The 19,999-nt window shown below is 34.9% G+C and overlaps 2 protein-coding genes and 1 long non-coding RNA gene across 4 annotated transcripts; all 3 read left to right on the forward strand.

Moving 5' to 3' along the window:
- Nucleotides 1-264: 264 nt before the first annotated feature.
- LOC132955296 (mucin-13-like) lies at nucleotides 265-18,155 on the forward strand. Its single transcript, XM_061028093.1, has 11 exons — nucleotides 265-466; nucleotides 1,290-1,396; nucleotides 1,608-1,666; nucleotides 1,806-1,978; nucleotides 2,334-2,462; nucleotides 2,603-2,645; nucleotides 2,814-2,851; nucleotides 4,058-4,142; nucleotides 4,388-4,652; nucleotides 5,030-5,108; nucleotides 17,220-18,155. The coding sequence occupies exons 1-11, from the start codon at nucleotides 280-282 to the stop codon at nucleotides 17,327-17,329; spliced, it is 1,275 nt and encodes a 424-aa protein (XP_060884076.1). The 5' UTR covers nucleotides 265-279; the 3' UTR covers nucleotides 17,330-18,155.
- LOC132955301 (uncharacterized) lies at nucleotides 2,858-3,246 on the forward strand. The gene is made up of 2 exons (XR_009665919.1): nucleotides 2,858-3,060; nucleotides 3,104-3,246. It is a non-coding gene; the product is annotated as an uncharacterized LOC132955301 (long non-coding RNA).
- On the forward strand, nucleotides 10,832-17,215 carry LOC132955297 (mucin-13-like). 2 transcript variants are annotated; one of them, XM_061028094.1, is made up of 11 exons: nucleotides 10,837-10,982; nucleotides 12,421-12,660; nucleotides 12,782-12,904; nucleotides 13,728-13,834; nucleotides 14,046-14,104; nucleotides 14,244-14,416; nucleotides 14,776-14,904; nucleotides 15,045-15,087; nucleotides 15,256-15,293; nucleotides 16,499-16,792; nucleotides 17,171-17,215. In XM_061028094.1, the coding sequence occupies exons 1-10, from the start codon at nucleotides 10,928-10,930 to the stop codon at nucleotides 16,684-16,686; spliced, it is 1,155 nt and encodes a 384-aa protein (XP_060884077.1). In that variant the 5' UTR covers nucleotides 10,837-10,927; the 3' UTR covers nucleotides 16,687-16,792; nucleotides 17,171-17,215. The 2 variants fall into 2 exon arrangements, with proteins under 2 accessions (XP_060884078.1, XP_060884077.1); XM_061028095.1 differs by lacking the exon at nucleotides 14,776-14,904 and having other exon boundaries at nucleotides 10,832-10,982.
- Nucleotides 18,156-19,999: the final 1,844 nt, after the last annotated feature.

Genomic DNA, 19,999 nt, shown 5'->3' on the forward strand with positions numbered 1-19,999 from the left:
CCGCTGATGGTACACCAGTCCCAACACCTCAAGCAACAACAGCCGCTGATGGTACACCAGTCCCAACACCTCAAGCAACAACAGCCGCTGATGGTACACCAGTCCCAACACCTCAAGAAACAACGGCAGGTCCAGGTGGTTCATCGGCAACACCTCAAGTAACACCAGATGGTCCAGCCACAAAACCACCATTAACACCAGCTCCAACAAAACCACTTCCAGGTATATTTTCCATAGTCAAAAAACTGAAAATTTCAGTTTCCAAGGTGTCATTATTTTATGTTCTTATATAGCGCTGCAGACACTTATTGTTATCTGTATTTTTTCCCCTTTGCCTTCAAAGGCCCATGTGAGTCAAACCCATGCGGCGATGGTAGCACCTGTGAACCTCGTTTCGATCAAATGTTTGAATGCCTGTGTTTGCCTGGTAGGGTCTACAATAAAGACAGCAGCACTTGTGAGAGTGGTAAGTTTTTTCTTTTCTGCATACCACTTTTATGAGGTTGTTACTCAATGCAAAAGTTTTTAAAGAACACTTAATACAAAACCAAAGTGTATGTATCTTTGGGATATTAGAATATTTGGACAAACAGGAGAAGTGATTTCTCATATGTCCCCAGCAGTCATTTTGATGGAAGCTTATTTATGTGAACCTGTTGGTATCAGAATGTACAAAATTGAAGCAACTTTAGAGGACCTGTGCTACATTAGTCAATATCTTAAATACTGATGGTTATGCAAAATGTTTGGCAGTATCAAAAATTATTATTAAGGAAGATGTTAGACACAATTTTTCTGGTACATCTCCAAAGCCCAAGCTAGGAGACAGTTAGCCTAGTTTAGAATTACGGTGATAGTTTAGGTGTGCTTAACTATTGTGTTTACCATTTTATTTTACACTGTTACAAGTTTGGTAAAATAAAGTGCAATATCTTTGGTGATAACACTCCAGTGAGATGTCTTCATGTAATTGAAGGGGTTTTTGAGGCTTAGTGCAAGATAGCATACCCCCTTGTTGGAGTCTAGACCGGTGTTGGTGCTGGTGCGCTAAGACTGAAAAGAAAAACAGCTAGCCTGCCTCTGCTTAGAGGTCAGAAAATTACAACCATAATGCTAGGCTAAATTGCTGCTAGTTCTTGCCATATATAAATAGGACAGACATGAGTGGGTTCTTCTCATCTACCTATCAGCAACAACAAAAAAAGTGATCAAATGTATTTCCAAGTTGTTGTATATCCTTTCAAAAATGAATCTGACTATACTTCTTCCGACTATATTTCCTGTTTTAGCCAAGGTTTTCCCTGGACAACTGACCCTGACAAACCAGTACAATTCAAACCATGCAGACCCCACATCAGAAGACTTTCTGAATGTGTCTAAAGGCGTTGTTACAGAGGTTGGCAATTATTTCACTCCTCTTTAATCCACTGTGTGTTTATAAGGACAACCACTACAGTATAACAGTGCTTGTGCATCATACTTATCTGACATAGGTAGTAAACCTGATTTGTGTTGTGATAAATGTACCATGTTGCTGCACAATATCTATGAAAGTAATTTCATTCAAGTGAGCCTGAACACAATTATGTTTTCTTTCCAAAACACAGCTGGACAATGTTTTTAAGTCAACTACTGGCTACTCTAAATCTATAGTGCTGAAACTGAAGTAAGTGACTGATGATGGGTTTTTTATACCATCTGACTGTCTCTCCACCCAGAACAATACTTCTTGCATTACACTTAATTCCAAAGAACCTAAAAATTACAGAATATGATAATCATTACATGTATTTTTTTCCATAAAGGTCCACTAGTAGTGTCAGAGTGTGGTTCAGGGCGACGCCAGGTATCTTGGCTGAAGTAGAGAACATCTTTGAGCCAGCAGCTGTCATTGATACTAAAACAATTACAGAAGCATTGAAAAAGGCGATTAAAGACTCATCTAAAGACTCTATCCTGAATGGGGCAGCTTTTAAAGGTAAGTTTTTTACTCATATTCAGGTAGTAAGTCTGGGCATTTTGCTTGATGCTGGGAGTTATCTATGAAAAATTCAAGCAAGACATAGATTTTCTTTAAGAAAGACACAAATGAATAGTTTTGATGTGTTGTTGCAGTATAGTCTGAAATAAATTAACATTGACCCATATCAAGTATCAAACTAATTATGATAGGGGGGGGGGGCATTTTACATTGTTTTAACATTGTCAAGATATTTACTGTTTTTTAAATCACTATTTGAGCTAATAAATGCATTAAGTTTTTGTTGTGTGCGTATTGTATGCCTTATTTGCGTTAGATACTGTATGTTAATCTTATTTTCCTGTATTTAAAGAGGATGACCTGTGTACTTCAAAACCTTGTGATGTGGAAACCACTGATTGCACTGGCAAGGATGGATCTTTTGACTGTTCATGTAAGGACGGCTACATTAAGACGATCTACAGCGACAAAGTATGCGTTGGTAAGGAGGGCATTAGTGAGTGGAAGTGAGACAGAGAGAGAAAGAATGTGTCTGTGTGTCAGTGAGTGTGTGTGTCACAGAATGTAACAACCTTCCTTGGACTAAACTACAAACTATCTCCACTTTTTCTACTTTTGCAGCTTGTCCCAGTGGGCAAAAAGCTGGGCCCAGTGGTTGTGTCGCGTAAGTACTTCAGTGTCATATCATCTGTTCAAAAGGTTAAAATTATCTAGTCAGATTTTCAAAAGTCTTATGCCAAGCATAGTAAGGAGGTAAAAGCCAAGAGAGATGTTAATATGCTCTGTGTTTATAGAGAGTGAAATTGTAAAATGAATGATCTTTTTTTTCCAGTTGTACATTTGGTTATTCTGGCTTAAACTGCAATGAATGTGAGTATACAGTACAGTATGTTTGAATATGAATGAAAAAAAACAAAAACACAAGATGATATTAAAGTGAATCAGTTATGCCTCGTCATAAGGGACTTAATAACTTAAAGTTCCTGTGAGAAACTTTCAGTTTGTGTTGATTTTGGCGCCCCTTGTGGACAGAGCAGTATGTCTAATCTCTATGTTGATATTGTCCTGTACACATGAGTGTCTATTTTATTCCAAAAAAGTCATCCTGATTTATTTTAACAGTCAAATTTCTCACTCATTCTGTACATTTTCTGTAGATAATATAAAACAATGCTTTTTCTTCAGCGTGCTGTCAATTTTCCTGTCTGACATCTACCCTGTGTCAGCAGTTTCAGGCATTAAAAGTTACAATATAAGAAAAATAACCCCTGTCACTTATCGTTTTGTTTGTTTTTGGGAGCACATAAAGTGACATCAGTATTAATTTCAGTTTCTTTCATCACCAGCTATAATTTCCATATAGGAGCTTTAAGCTTTCCAAATGTAACTTTCTCCTGACATTCCCTAAAAAAAATCATGTTCATATGCAAAACCTGTCAAATGCAATACACGATCCTGCTGAAATATTTCAACTTATAAAATATCAAAATTGTCAAATTTGATCACATTAGAAGTGAAGGTTTAAATTGCTGTCAGAGACTTTTGCTCCTTTAGAACGAAGATGTTTAACATGAAAATCCTGGACTGCACGGGTCCTTAATATACAATTTTCAGTATTTCAGTGTAGGTCACATGGTTTCTACACTAATACACTTGAATAAAGGGAAGGTAATTTATCTACAAGTCTTCTTTGACTTTTAAAATAAACTCTCTTAAACTCTTTTGAGACCACTACAAATATTTAATGTGTAAAATAGAATGTCATATAAAACTTGGATCTCCTTTTTATGGGTTCTTTTTTAAACAGTTAACAGATTAAAATGAATTCTTGAGTCTCTTTATTACAATTACAAGAGCAAACCAGACCATCAGTGACATGATCAACTCTTTCTTAATGCCTTTTGATGCCTTAAACCACTGAAGCCAGCCAGACAAAGTGAATAACTACCAAAACAGCCTTCATTTACATTTAACTCTTGATTAGTGATACATTTGGCTGTTAAAAGAGAGCAGGATGAGATTGTTTTGAACCTGGCAAAGCCATGTTATTGATCTCCTTGTCTTGTGTTGTTTTAGCATGGCAACTTGCGCTGGTAGTCGTGTCTGTTGTTGGAGGACTGCTGCTCATCTCAGCCATTGTTATGGTTGTATTGGCACGCAGGTACGTTTTCCATCTACTCATTAAACAATTTGTCATTACTTTTTCATCTCTGTCATGTTTTTGTCATATTCTCTCTTCTTCATGCAAGTCATTAACCTTTTAAACCTTGACAGGGTAGCATTTATAACTAGTGTTATTTTCCATTTTAATTTGGACACATTAAAACACATCTTGCAAATATTTAAACTAAATTAAAATCTGTTTACCAATTTATCAATTATAAAATTATTGTTTTATCTTGTTAGATCTGGCAAGAAGAGCTCCAAGAAAATGAAAGATGAAGGCACGGCAAAGCCTAATGTCAGCAACTTTTCTGCAAAAGCACCATTGGTCAACAGCACAGCCAACACCCGAGCACCTTCGGTGAATGGATCAGCCAACGCCTATGCTAGCGCCGGGGTGCCTAGAATCCCTCGGGCCATGACAACAAGCAACATGGACCGCAGGACCCACCTGGAGATGACTCCGAGCAACAGCCGGCAAAACCTGGTCCCTAATGGGAGGAACCCGGTTAGTATAGCCTTTATCACAAATGCACAAAACTCCTGAAAATGTCACAAAGTTTTTGGATTGATATGCATTTGCAAACGTAAACGACCAAATCTTTCACCCTAACAGCTCTCTTGTACATTTTTTTTACAAGAAGTTGGGGTTACGCAATGTGAAAACACAGCAGGTCAAATTCAGGAAAATTAATTTGGAGTATGTGATAGCTGTGGCCCTGGGCCTTATAGTACATCTAAGCAATCCCCGCTCCTGAACATTTTGATATTTTCAGGAGCCTACGTGTGAAAAGTTATTTTGCCTCTGTTTGTGTTGGATATTGGTCGGTTAATATTTGTTTTGCACTTTACTAATCAAAACTAAATATACTCCTTTCATTGTAGCGGCTCTATGATGACCCTGACGACATAAACCCATACACACAGGCTCGATCCCAGAACAACCCGTACGCCCAGAATCGCCCTCAGAACAACCCGTACTCCGCCAAGGAGGGGTACACCAACCCTTACGTCACCAATGACAATGGAAGACGGTTATATTAATAAGGGTTAAATAACACAACCTCTTTAATTCCTTATTATAGCATTATGTATACAGAAACATGAATTAGATGTCCTTTCACCACAATGACTCGCAGAGCTTGAATGTAACTGTGATCAATTATAAGCTTCCAACAGTCATTTCAATTGTTTCCATGACACATGTACTGAACATCTGAAACTTTGGGATTTGGAAAAATGCAGGCCTATTCAAAGGTGTCAGTCAAACCTGAATTAAACTCAGGGACCAGTATATTTAAGATATAACTATTTTGTCCAGTTAATATCTTGCTCGTCAGTGAATTTACTAGATATCACTTTATATGTCAAATGTTTACGCTGTGTCATTATGTGTAACTCATTAACTCATCTTATTGTGAAGGAGACGAGTTTCTTAAAGTCTGATCAAATATTGTTCAAATGTTCATTATCTATCTATCTATCTATCTATCTATCTATCTATCTATCTATCTATCTATCTATCTATCTATCTGTCTATATATCTATCTGTCTGTCTATCTATCTATCTGTCTGTCTGTTTGTGTAAAAAGTTTATTATATTAAAAATGTTTGTTCTTCTTTTTTTGTATTTCTAAGATATATATTGTGTCAATTTTCATTTTGATTAATACTTAAGTATTATTCAACACCAATAAAATAAAGTTATAGGAAATATTTGATAGCTTATTGTACTGCCTTCAAGATAGTCATGTACGGATGTATTGATCAAACGTCAATATTTCAATTTAATGTATTTAATCAATAAATATGTCTTATTAATGTGAAAGGATAAGTGATTATTTGAATAAATTACTATCTCCATTACTGAGCAACTTGTCTCTCGATATGTATTATTATTAATATAGTAATAATAATGCTTATAATAGCATTATTAGTATCATTATTATTATTATTATTATTATTATTATTATTATTATTATTATAAGTATTATTAGTATCATTATTATTATTATTATTATTATTATAAGTATTATTAGGATCATTATTATTATTATTATAAGTATTTTTAGTATCATTATTATTATTATTATTATAAGTATTATTAGTATCATTATTATTATTATTATTATTATTATTATAAGTATTATTAGGATCATTATTATTATTATTATTATTATTATTGTTATTATGATAAGTATTATTAGGATCATTATTATTATTATTATTATAATAAGTATTAGTTTCTTTTTAAAATTATTAGTCAAATATGTTACCCTGCCCCAATCTGTCTATTTGATTGAAGAGTGAAGTGTGTCTTCTTTGTTGCTACCACTGGAGGGCGCTAACTTTTAACTCACAAACCGTAAAATAGTTCAAAGGAATGAGTAAAGGGTCGCTTTATGTTTATAAGTCTACATCATGAAAGAGTCTATAAACCTAATATCTTTCATTTCATGAAAAAACAGACAAACATCTTTTTAATTCATAAATTATTACTGGGTTTCTATTTTGGACCACTGTGCTTTTGAGAACAACAGTTTATATTCACAGTGTTCCAATGAAAAGAAGAGACATTGAGTCAAGTTGAGGTGATGTGTGACTAAATGCCCTTTAACCTGCTGCATCAGAGTAACACTACAGCAACCAGCAACAATAGCATGTTGTTTGAATGTTACATCTGAAATGTTCAACTTGTTGAATGTCTGACAATTTGTTTTAGGGATGAGGATAAAACTGACTGCAAAGAATTTTCATTATGCCCTTTACTCTTGCAGCATTTCCAATAAACAAGCAAAGCAGTTTTACTTTGGCAAGGTCACACGGGCTTAAATGCCATAAAGAGATAAATAGAAACTACTAATAAGGATTCTCAATATAATGTCTCAGATACATGGCAATGGTTTGATACTAGCATACCGCATATAGTATTTCTAAATTTATAACAGCATCACTGTCCACCTTAAACACATATGTAGCAGTTGTGAATAACATCTTCAACTAAAACAATGCATGCTGAATCAAATCAAAGATGAATCCTTTAGCATTTAAAAATGTATTTACAAAAAACTTAACTACAATAATACTATGATAAAATGATTGCAGGAATATTGTATTTGGCAGCAATTAATTTACAGCAAGTCAAATATGCAAAGCATGCTAAATGTTTCCAGAGCTTAAAACAATAAAACATTTGGATATAAATGGTTATCTAAGAAGTCTTTAACAAAGCAGCACTGATGGAAAACTGGTGAAAAACCTGCGTTAGGTTATCAAATAAAAAATGCAGGTCACTTGTGTGGAATTTCTATTCAAGACAAAATAATAAAACAATATTGTCTTGGTTTCAGAGAAAGACAGTTTGATCTTCCAGCTACATTGTTACACATAAATGAGTGGTTACTTTTTCTTGCTGATGTAGACAAACATAGCAAAAGGTGAAAGTTAATCTTAGATGAGTTTTATGTAAAGGAGTGAGCCATAAAAAGCTGTAATCCTCCCTGTCACATTGTTGGTCTGCTGGTTTCTCCATGGTCATACATCTCAATCCCAAAGTCAGTGTCTGTCCGAGAGCTCATTTGGATAAGCAGGCTCAGATTTAGCATGAGCGTACAAAATTTGTCAAACTAACACCCAAATTAATTATGGGCCTTAACGGTCTCCACCTTCTATGTCTTCTACTGGTGTCTCAAGGGATTCAGCTTACTCAAGGTGCTTATTCTTGATTTCACATTCAAATGTTTTTTTTCTTTACTTAAAACTTTGTTGAACTACGTATTGAGAGTGGAATAAGACTATAACAATTTTTAAAATAATGTGTTTTTGAACCATTATAGTGCTATTTCAAACACAATATGTACTTTTAAATGTTTAATAAATAACAAATAGGTAGATATAGACTTTCTGAGGTATAGTATAAGGGTTCATGCAAATGTGGCAATTGAGTATTTTGACACTCATTTTAAATAAATAATTACAATGGTGTACATTATAAAAACAATTAAGCAATCACTGGAAATTAAAATCGATTTAAAAAGTGTGCTCAAGCATGAAATGTAAATATGTATTGTGCAGAAAGTAATGGTAAAAGTGTTGCTATTTCAAAGTCTTTGATTACCGCTGTTATAGAAACATTACATTTACAGTACCTTAACTCATTTTTTCACATTTTAAGTCATAAAAGAAGCTATGAATGCAGAAAGATGGTCTATATACAAAGCACATCCCTGTATGCTTATTCAGACATATACTGTATTGCCAGTGAAGGGTTGTATCCTCCAAGGTCATAAGATTGACTGGGATTTCATGGTGAAGATTTAACTATCGTTTAATGGCCAAATCACATGTTTTAAGGTTCAAATGTTACACAGAGCGTGTCACTACAGGTGTCATAAACAAAGTAACTCATTTGTCAAGGAAACAGTAAAATACACTTTATTTTCAATTACATGGACATCTGACATGTTAAAGTGGCCCCCACATGATTTAAACCACTTTGGAGGTGTGAATGACCTCTTGGACTAAAACAATGAATGTTGAGCTTAATCAAAGTCCCTAAAAGATGAATGCTGATGTATGTTATAATGTACCATTCTGTCTTTGTGTTTGTATTTGTCAGGACGTTGTGGTAGTACAGAGTTTCAATGCACGAGCGGACAATGCATCGACATAGCTTGGAGATGTGATGGTACTAAAGACTGCACAGATGACTCAGATGAGCTGAACTGTCGTGAGTATTACAACCAATCAGCCGGACAGAAACTATTTTGTGGAAATTTAGAAACTCTATATATGTGTTTTTCTTTGTGTCAGCACCTCAACAATGCACCTCGCAAGAATTTAAGTGTGTGACGAGCGGTGAATGCATCTCTTCGGGATTTGTCTGCGATGGAGAGGAAGACTGCTCAGATGGCTCAGATGAACAAAGAACCTGTGGTACGCAGACTGTGCTGTTTAGGCCAGACTGAAAATATGAAACAATTGTCTTCAGGAAGATGTTATACACTCAAACACTTTGACTTGTCAATGAACAAGTAATGTGATTTTCAAAATCTCAATTCATTTCTCCTGGAAATTCGCTCAAAGTGTTAGGTATTTCATTATTTGTGTATCAGATGCTCAGTGCTCATGTTCACAAAATGTTCAGAGTTAAATCATCAGATGGTTTTTAAAATTTTAATTTTAAAATGGAGCATTATCTAAATAATTAAACAAATTGCACACAACATGATGCAATAAATATTTTCTTTTTTTAGAAAACAAATTAATGTAAATCCTAGTTATACTGTTATTTACTATTAAAACATTTTTAACAGGCAAACACATTATAATCCAAACATGGTCCTTTAATCCTTTGCTGAGGTTAAATTATGCCCTTATAGCACATTAAACATTCCATATAACAAGGATTATGCCCAATAGAGCCATTATATTGAAACAAAACCCACTAAAATGGTTTTTGGTTCAGGTGGGCGGACCTGCAGCCCAGACCAGTTCACTTGTCGGGAAGGCCAGTGTATCACCGGCAAATACAGATGTGACCATGTGAAAGACTGCGTGGAAACAGCTTCTTCTGGGGTGTTGTGGGGGCCTTTTAAAACCTGTGAAAAAAACAGAGTATATGAGTTGTCTCAAGGTTGTTCAATAAATTCATAAACTCTTGGAGGAATGTTATCTTTGACCCTCCTTTTCCTCATTGCCCCATATTAGTAACTTATGCAGCCTAATGCGGAGACGTACATTATAATCAGAGATTTTTATTCTAAAAAGAAACTGAACCTTGGATGTAATACATATTTTTTCAATGATAAAGCTGAATTCTACTGTTTTTGTTTTGTTTTGTTATCTGTAGATTTGAGCAAACTCTGTTAAAAACATTTACAGCTGCGGAGATAAAGTTCAGTCAGGAAATATGTTCGTGCCACTTGTGTTTAGTGTGTGATATCACGCTATCATAATAACGTTTGTCTGTTAATGTTCTCCTCTGATTTGGAACAGAGTCTTGACTTGAGTGGATTATATTCATATAATCTTAACATTTATTACTTACTGGCAGAGGCCGATGCTTCCTGTTGTGTTTCTCATCAGTTGGGTCCAATATAAATCCAGATATTAATATAATTTTGTTTAGCTTTTATGGTTTTCAAATTTATCCAAATTGGTCCAACTGTTGCTCTAACTGGTTGCATGAGTGTTAGCAATAACTGTGAACAACATTAATAACATGAATTTAAATAATAGTGCTGAATGCTATGTGAAAAATGACCTGAAGATGTATCATGTGAAAGAATAATTTCAAGCTGCAGATCTTTTGGTATATCTGGCGATTGCAGGCATTACAAATAATAATAAAGAAATAGTCATTGATGGTCTTGTTTGCTTTTCTGGGTCATAAAGAGGCTTCAGGATTCACTTCAGTCTGTTTCATAACCTTTTTAAAAACGTCTCACAGGAGCTTTAATATGATTATTTTGTCAACATTATCTCAACTCATATTTCATGGTAATTTGTAGAGGGTTCATGGGGATTTATTCAACAGAAAGTAAAGTGATTTAACCATGTCTATGTCATGGAAGACTACTAAACCCATTCTTCTTTTCTTTTCTGACATGTACTTTAGCACAGTGCCGCCCTCTGAGGAGTGACTAATGATTAAAACATCCAGATGAGGACACCTCAGCTCTAAACAGCCAAGGTTTTAACGCGAGTGGTGAGCCATCCACTCACAGTCCTGATTGGCTTTTTTCCCCCTGTGTTTACATTTAATCCTTAAATTTTATTCTAATGGCTCCAAACTTCAAACTCTTCTCACTCATTTGGCTAGTTGCAGCCTGTCTTGGTAAGTAAGCCCTTAAGATTTTATTTAACCTTAAATGCTAAATTATTTCAAATCTAGATTTGTTAGATACAAATCTCTGAAAAGGAAATTGTACAGGTGATTAGAAGTTTGGGGGTTGTGTGTTTTTTTAAATTACATCTTTAGATAGATAGATACTTTATTGATCCCAAGGGAAATTCAAAGCATCCAGTAGAAGGTACAAGACGTACATGACATGAAACATTTGTTACAAGGAGCTACTGGATAGGCGGCCACTCGCGTCGGCGCTGGAAGTTATAATATTGTTATATAATATATAATATATAATATAGTTTAAAATCAAGATAACAATTAATTATTCAAGTAATTCCTGACAACCATTTTTACCTGACAGTTTGGTTTGGTGCAGATAATTTAAATTACCTTATGACCATTTTTGCTCACCTACCTTTCTTTCTAAGTCTGTTGCAGTCAGGGAAGTCTCCCTCTCTTCCCCGTAACACCTCTTGTCTGGTTAATGCTTTACTTAAAGTCCTAAATGAGCTCAGGGAGACTGTTACAGGAAGGGTGAGGGACCTGTTTTTTGTTTCCAGGCTCATGAATGGGCAAAAATCATGTAATCTGGATACTTTAAAAGGACGTACACATACAAGTGTGTTTTAGTTTTAATGAATTGTTGGACAGTTTTCTCAAACAATAATTCAACCTGAATTTGGAAATTATTCATCTCCAACCCGTTTTGGCATGAATTACAGGATTGAGACAGTCCGATCATGATCTTAATGTCTTCCAAATCTTGATTTTTACCTCAGTACAAATATGTACATGTGCCTGTTATTGGGTTTAAAAAACAAAAAAAAGAACATCAGTGTGTTAATTCTTTCAATGCATAGTCTCAGCTTTATTGAATGCAACACTGGATTGTCCCATTACCTCCTGTTGGTGCCAGAAGGCTGCAACGTATTAAAGGAGAAACTCTGATAACAATGAAACCAGTGGATCTGTTATTCGGGCTGTATGTAGGAGTAAAACATAACATTCCACTATTCTCAGCTTTAAACACAGTGAACAGTCTGGTTTTTTTCTCACAATTTTTATATAAGATATGGCAGGGGTTAAGCCCCCCCCAGGATCTGCCCTTTGTTAGACTGTACAAAATTGTACCTTGGCTTCTGTTTAGGATGAGGCTAAACTTTCATTGTTTGTTTTCAAACAATCAGTATAATTTCTTCCTCTCATCTATGATGTCTTATAGATTGCATTGCCAATGCAAGAAAAATCTGTTAAATATGTTATTTTAGTGCAGTAGTATTTTCCTTCTGTTTAATTTGTCAGTATGTCACATTCAGCAGTGGATGAAAAAACTATTGGCAGGTTATCAATGATCAGTGCTACAATTTGTTGCTATAGCCATCCTTTCCTCAAGCAACAACTGAAGCTGATGTGTGTCCATCCACAGCACCTCAAGCAGCAACAGCCGCTGATGGTCCACCAGTCCCAACACCTCAAGCAACAACAGAAGCAAATGGTACACTAGTCCCAACATCGCAAGAAACAACGGCAGATCCAGGTGGTTCATCGGCAACAACTCAAGAAACAACGGCAGGTCCAGGTGGTTCATCGGCAACACCTCAAGTAACACCAGATCGTCCATCCACAAAACCACCATTAACACCAGCTCCAACAAAACCACTTCCAGGTATATTTTCCATAGTCAAAAAACTGAAAATTTCAGTTTCCAAGGTGTCATTATTTTATGTTCTTATATAGCGCTGCAGACACTTATTGTTATCTGTATTTTTTCCCCTTTGCCTTCAAAGGCCCATGTGAGTCAAACCCATGCGGCGGTGGTAGCACCTGTGTACCTCATTTCAATCAAATGTTTGAATGCCTGTGTTTGCCTGGTAGGGTCTACAATAAAGACAGCAGCACTTGTGAGAGTGGTAAGTTTTTTATTTTCTGCATACCACTTTTATGACGTTGATACTCAATGCAAAAGTTTTTAAAGAACACTTAATACAAAACCAAAGTGTATGTATCTTTGGGATATTAGAATATTTAGACAAACAGGAGAAGTGATTTCTCATATGTCCCCAGCAGTCATTTTGATGGAAGCTTATTTATGTGAACCTGTTGGTATCAGAATGTACAAAATTGAAGCAACTTTAGAGGACCTGTGCTACATTAGTCAATATCTTAAATACTGATGGTTATGCAAAATGTTTGGCAGTATCAAAAATTATTATTAAGGAAGATGTTAGACACAATTTTTCTGGTACATCTCCAAAGCCCAAGCTAGGAGACAGTTAGCCTAGTTTAGAATTACGGTGATAGTTTAGGTGTGCTTAACTATTGTGTTTACCATTTTATTTTACACTGTTACAAGTTTGGTAAAATAAAGTGCAATATCTTTGGTGATAACACTCCAGTGAGATGTCTTCATGTAATTGAAGGGGTTTTTGAGGCTTAGTGCAAGATAGCATACCCCCTTGTTGGAGTCTAGACTGGTGTTGGTGCTGGTGCGCTAAGACGGAAAAGAAAAACAGCTAGCCTGCCTCTGCTTAGAGGTCAGAAAATTACAACCATAATGCTAGGCTAAATTGCTGCTAGTTCTTGCCATATATAAATAGGACAGACATGAGTGGGTTCTTCTCATCTACCTATCAGCAACAACAAAAAAAGTGATCAAATGTATTTCCAAGTTGTTGTATATCCTTTCAAAAATGAATCTGACTATACTTCTTCCGACTATATTTCCTGTTTTAGCCAAGGTTTTCCCTGGACAACTGACCCTGACAAACCAGTACAATTCAAACCATGCAGACCCCACATCAGAAGACTTTCTGAATGTGTCTAAAGGCGTTGTTACAGAGGTTGGCAATTATTTCACTCCTCTTTAATCCACTGTGTGTTTATAAGGACAACCACTACAGTATAACAGTGCTTGTGCATCATACTTATCTGACATAGGTAGTAAACCTGATTTGTGTTGTGATAAATGTACCATGTTGCTGCACAATATCTATGAAAGTAATTTCATTCAAGTGAGCCTGAACACAATTATGTTTTCTTTCCAAAACACAGCTGGACGATGTTTTTAAGTCAACTACTGGCTACTCTAAATCTATAGTGCTGAAACTGAAGTAAGTGACTGATGATGGGTTTTTTATACCATCTGACTGTCTCTCCATCCAGAACAATACTTCTTGCATTACACTTAATTCCAAAGAACCTAAAAATTACAGAATATGATAATCATTACATGTATTTTTTTCCATAAAGGTCCACTAGTAGTGTCAGAGTGTGGTTCAGGGCGACGTCAGGTATCTTGGCTGAAGTAGAGAACATCTTTGAGCCAGCAGCTGTCATTGATACTAAAACAATTACAGAAACATTGAAAAAGGCGATTAAAGACTCATCTAAAGACTCTATCCTGAATGGGGCAGCTTTTAAAGGTATGTTTTTTTACTCATATTCAGGTAGTAAGTCTGGGCATTTTGCTTGATGCTGGGAGTTATCTATGAAAAATTCAAGCAAGACATAGATTTTCTTTAAGAAAGACACAAATGAATAGTTTTGATGTGTTGTTGCAGTATAGTCTGAAATAAATTAACATTGACCCATATCAAGTATCAAACTAATTATGATAGAGAGGGGGGGGGCATTTTACATTGTTTTAACATTGTCAAGATATTTACTGTTTTTTAAATCACTATTTGAGCTAATAAATGCATTAACGTTTTTGTTGTGTGCGTATTGTATGCCTTATTTGCGTTAGATACTGTATGTTAATCTTATTTTCTTGTATTTAAAGAGGATGACCTGTGTACTTCAAAACCTTGTGATGTGGAAACCACTGATTGCACTGGCAAGGATGGATCTTTTGACTGTTCATGTAAGGACGACTACATTAAGACGAGCTACAGCGACAGAGTATGCGTTGGTAAGGAGGGCATTAGTGAGTGGAAGTGAGACAGAGAGAGAAAGAATGTGTCTGTGTGTCAGTGAGTGTGTGTGTCACAGAATGTAACAACCTTCCTTGGACTAAACTACAAACTATCTCCACTTTTTCTACTTTTGCAGCTTGTCCCAGTGGGCAAAAAGCTGGGCCCAGTGGTTGTGTCGCGTAAGTACTTCAGTGTCATATCATCTGTTCAAAAGGTTAAAATTATCTAGTCAGATTTTCAAGAGTCTAATGCCAAGCATAGTAAGGAGGTAAAAGCCAAGAGAGATGTTAATATGCTCTGTGTTTATAGAGAGTGAAATTGTAAAATGAATGATCTTTTTTTTCCAGTTGTACATTTGGTTATTCTGGCTTAAACTGCAATGAATGTGAGTATACAGTACAGTATGTTTGAATATGAATGAAAAAAAAAACAAACACAAGATGATATTAAAGTGAATCAGTTATGCCTCGTCATAAGGGACTTAATAACTTAAAGTTCCTGTGAGAAACTTTCAGTTTGTGTTGATTTTGGCGCCCCTTGTGGACAGAGCAGTATGTCTAATCTCTATGTTGATATTGTCCTGTACACATGAGTGTCTATTTTATTCCAAAAAAGTCATCCTGATTTATTTTAACAGTCAAATTTCTCACTCATTCTGTACATTTTCTGTAGATAATATAAAACAATGCTTTTTCTTCAGCGTGCTGTCAATTTACCTGTCTGACATCTACCCTGTGTCAGCAGTTTCAGGCATTAAAAGTTACAATATAAGAAAAATAACCCCTGTCACTTATCGTTTTGTTTGTTTTTGGAGCACATAAAGTGACATTAGTATTAATTTCAGTTTCTTTCATCACCAGCTATAATTTCCATATAGGAGCTTTAAGCTTTCCAAATGTAACTTTCTCCCGACATTCCCTAAAAAAAATCATGCTCATATGCAAAACCTGGCAAATGCAATACACGATCCTGCTGAAATATTTCAACTTATAAAATATCAAAATTGTCAAATTTGATCACATTAGAAGTGAAGGTTTAAATTGCTGTCAGAGACTTTTGCTCCTTTAGAATGAAGATGTTTAACATGAAAATCCTGGACTGCACGGGTCCTTAATATACAATTTTCAGTATTTCAGTGTAGGTCACATGGTTTCTACACTAATACACTTGAATAAAGGGAAGGTAATTTATCTACAAGTCTTCTTTGACTTTTAAAATAAACTCTCTTAAACTCTTTTGAGACCACTACAAATATTTAATGTGTAAAATAGAATGTCATATAAAACTTGGATCTCCTTTTTATGGGTTCTTTTTTAAACAGTTAACAGATTAAAATGAATTCTTGAGTCTCTTTATTACAATTACAAGAGCAAACCAGACCATCAGTGACATGATCAACTCTTTCTTAATGCCTTTTGATGCATTAAACCACTGAAGCCAGCCAGACAAAGTGAATAACTACCAAAACAGCCTTCATTTACATTTAACTCTTGATTAGTGATACATTTGGCTGTTAAAAGAGAGCAGGATGAGATTGTTTTGAACCTGGCAAAGCCATGTTATTGATCTCCTTGTCTTGTGTTGTTTTAGCATGGCAACTTGCGCTGGTAGTCGTGTCTGTTGTTGTAGGACTGCTGCTCATCTCAGCCATTGTTATGGTTGTATTGGCACGCAGGTACGTTTTCCATCTACTCATTAAACAATTTGTCATTACTTTTTCATCTCTGTCATGTTTTTGTCATATTCTCTCTTCTTCATGCAAGTCATTAACCTTTTAACACCTATGCCTTCCTGAACCGCAGAATGAGCATGAGATGCAGGACCAACATGTAGATGACTCCTAGCAGCAGCCGGCAAAACCTGGTCCCTAATGGGAGGAACCCGGTTAGTATAGCCTTTATCACAAATGCACAAAACTCCTGAAAATGTCACAAAGTTTTTGGATTGATATGCATTTGCAAACGTAAACGACCAAATCTTTCACCCTAACAGCTCTCTTGTACATTTTTTTTTACAAGAAGTTGGGGTTACGCAATGTGAAAACACAGCAGGTCAAATTCAGGAAAATTAATTTGGAGTATGTGATAGCTGTGGCCCTGGGCCTTATAGTACATCTAAGCAATCCCCGCTCCTGAACATTTTGACATTTTCAGGAGCCTACATGTGAAAAGTTATTTTGCCTCTGTTTGTGTTGGATATTGGTCGGTTAATATTTGTTTTGCACTTTACTAATCAAAACTAAATATACTCCTTTCATTGTAGCGGCTCTATGATGACCCTGACGACATAAACCCATACACACAGGCTCGACCCCAGAACAACCCGTACGCCCAGAATCGCCCTCAGAACAACCCGTACTCCGCCAAGGAGGGGTACACCAACCCTTACGTCACCAATGACAATGGAAGACGGTTATATTAATAAGGGTTAAATAACACAACCTCTTTAATTCCTTATTATAGCATTATGTATACAGAAACATGAATTAGATGTCCTTTCACCACAATGACTCGCAGAGCTTGAATGTAACTGTGATCAATTATAAGCTTCCAACAGTCATTTCAATTGTTTCCATGACACATGTACTGAACATCTGAAACTTTGGGATTTGGAAAAATGCAGGCCTATTCAAAGGTGTCAGTCAAACCTGAATTAAACTCAGGGACCAGTATATTTAAGATATAACTATTTTGTCCAGTTAATATCTTGCTCGTCAGTGAATTTACTAGATATCACTTTATATGTCAAATGTTTACGCTGTGTCATTATGTGTAACTCATTAACTCATCTTATTGTGAAGGAGACGAGTTTCTTAAAGTCTGATCAAATATTGTTCAAATGTTCATTATCTATCTATCTATCTATCTATCTATCTATCTATCTATCTATCTATCTATCTATATATCTATCTGTCTGTCTATCTATCTATCTGTCTGTCTGTTTGTGTAAAAAGTTTATTATATTAAAAATGTTTGTTCTTCTTTTTTTGTATTTCTAAGATATATATTGTGTCAATTTTCATTTTGATTAATACTTAAGTATTATTCAACACCAATAAAATAAAGTTATAGGAAATATTTGATAGCTTATTGTACTGCCTTCATGTTATACACTTCTTATATAAGATAGTCATGTACGGATGTATTGATCAAACGTCAATATTTCAATTTAATGTATTTAATCAATAAATATGTCTTATTAATGTGAAAGGATAAGTGATTATTTGAATAAATTACTATCTCCATTACTGAGCAACTTGTCTCTCGATATGTATTATTATTAATATAGTAATAATAATGCTTATAATAGCATTATTATTATCATTATTATTATTATTATTATTATTATTATAAGTATTATTAGTATCATTATTATTATTATTATTATTATTATTATTATAAGTATTATTAGGATCATTATTATTATTATTATTATTATTATTATTGTTATTATGATAAGTATTATTAGGATCATTATTATTATTATTATTATTATAAGTATTAGTTTCTTTTTAAAATTATTAGTCAAATATGTTACCCTGCCCCAATCTGTCTATTTGATTGAAGAGTGAAGTGTGTCTTCTTTGTTGCTACCACTGGAGGGCGCTAACTTTTAACTCACAAACCGTAAAATAGTTCAAAGGAATGAGTAAAGGGTCGCTTTATGTTTATAAGTCTACATCATGAAAGAGTCTATAAACCTAATATCTTTCATTTCATGAAAAAACAGACAAACATCTTTTTAATTCATAAATTATTACTGGGTTTCTATTTTGGACCACTGTGCTTTTGAGAACAACAGTTTATATTCACAGTGTTCCAATGAAAAGAAGAGACATTGAGTCAAGTTGAGGTGATGTGTGACTAAATGCCCTTTAACCTGCTGCATCAGAGTAACAGTACAGCAACCAGCAACAATAGCATGTTGTTTGAATGTTACATCTGAAATGTTCAACTTGTTGAATGTCTGACAATTTGTTTTAGGGATGAGGATAAAACTGACTGCAAAGAATTTTCATTATGCCCTTTACTCTTGCAGCATTTCCAATAAACAAGCAAAGCAGTTTTACTTTGGCAAGGTCACACGGGCTTAAATGCCATAAAGAGATAAATAGAAACTACTAATAAGGATTCTCAATATAATGTCTCAGATACGTGGCAATGGTTTGATACTAGCATACCGCATATAGTATTTCTAAATTTATAACAGCATCACTGTCCACCTTAAACACATATGTCGCAGTTGTGAATAACATCTTGAACTAAAACAATGCATGCTGAATCAAATCAAAGATGAATCCTTTAGCATTTAAAAATGTATTTACAAAAAACTTAACTACAATAATACTATGATAAAATGATTGCAGGAATATTGTATTTGGCAGCAATTAATTTACAGCAAGTCAAATATGCAAAGCATGCCTAATGTTTCCAGAGCTTAAAACAATAAAACATTTGGATATAAATGGTTACCTAAGAAGTCTTTAACAAAGCAGCACTGATGGAAAACTGGTGAAAAACCTGCGTTAGGTTATCAAATAAAAAATGCAGGTCACTTGTGTGGAATTTCTAATCAAGACAAAATAATAAAACAATATTGTCTTGGTTTCAGAGAAAGACAGTTTGATCTTCCAGCTACATTGTTACACATAAATGGGTGGTTACTTTTTCTTGCTGATGTAGACAAACATAGCAAAAGGTGAAAGTTAATCTTAGATGAGTTTTATGTAAAGGAGCGAGCCATAAAAAGCTGTAATCCTCCCTGTCACATTGTTGGTCTGCTGGTTTCTCCATGGTCATACATCTCAATCCCAAAGTCAGTGTCTGTCCGAGAGCTCATTTGGATAAGCAGGCTCAGATTTAGCATGAGCGTACAAAATTTGTCAAACTAACACCCAAATTAATTATGGGCCTTAACGGTCTCCACCTTCTATGTCTTCTACTGGTGTCTCAAGGGATTCAGCTTACTCAAGGTATGTGCTTATTCTTGATTTCACATTCAAATGTTTTTTTTCTTTACTTAAAACTTTGTTGAACTACGTATTGAGAGTGGAATAAGACTATAACAATTTTTAAAATAATGTGTTTTTGA

This window comes from Labrus mixtus, chromosome 21, assembly GCF_963584025.1.
Source record: "Labrus mixtus chromosome 21, fLabMix1.1, whole genome shotgun sequence".
NCBI lineage: Eukaryota > Metazoa > Chordata > Actinopteri > Labriformes > Labridae > Labrus > Labrus mixtus.

Bases quoted from the DNA above. Each gene is read 5' to 3' on its own strand.
- LOC132955296 (XM_061028093.1), top strand. From the start codon at position 280: ATGTTCTTATATAGCGCTGCAGACACTTATTGTTATCTGTATTTTTTC. The intron at 2,852-4,057 runs GTGAGTATACAG...GTGTTGTTTTAG, and splicing joins TGGCTTAAACTGCAATGAAT to CATGGCAACTTGCGCTGGTA. The intron at 4,143-4,387 runs GTACGTTTTCCA...TTATCTTGTTAG, and splicing joins ATGGTTGTATTGGCACGCAG to ATCTGGCAAGAAGAGCTCCA.
- LOC132955297 (XM_061028094.1), top strand. From the start codon at position 10,928: ATGGCTCCAAACTTCAAACTCTTCTCACTCATTTGGCTAGTTGCAGCC. The intron at 12,661-12,781 runs GTATATTTTCCA...TTGCCTTCAAAG, and splicing joins TCCAACAAAACCACTTCCAG to GCCCATGTGAGTCAAACCCA. The intron at 14,105-14,243 runs GTAAGTGACTGA...TTTTCCATAAAG, and splicing joins TCTATAGTGCTGAAACTGAA to GTCCACTAGTAGTGTCAGAG.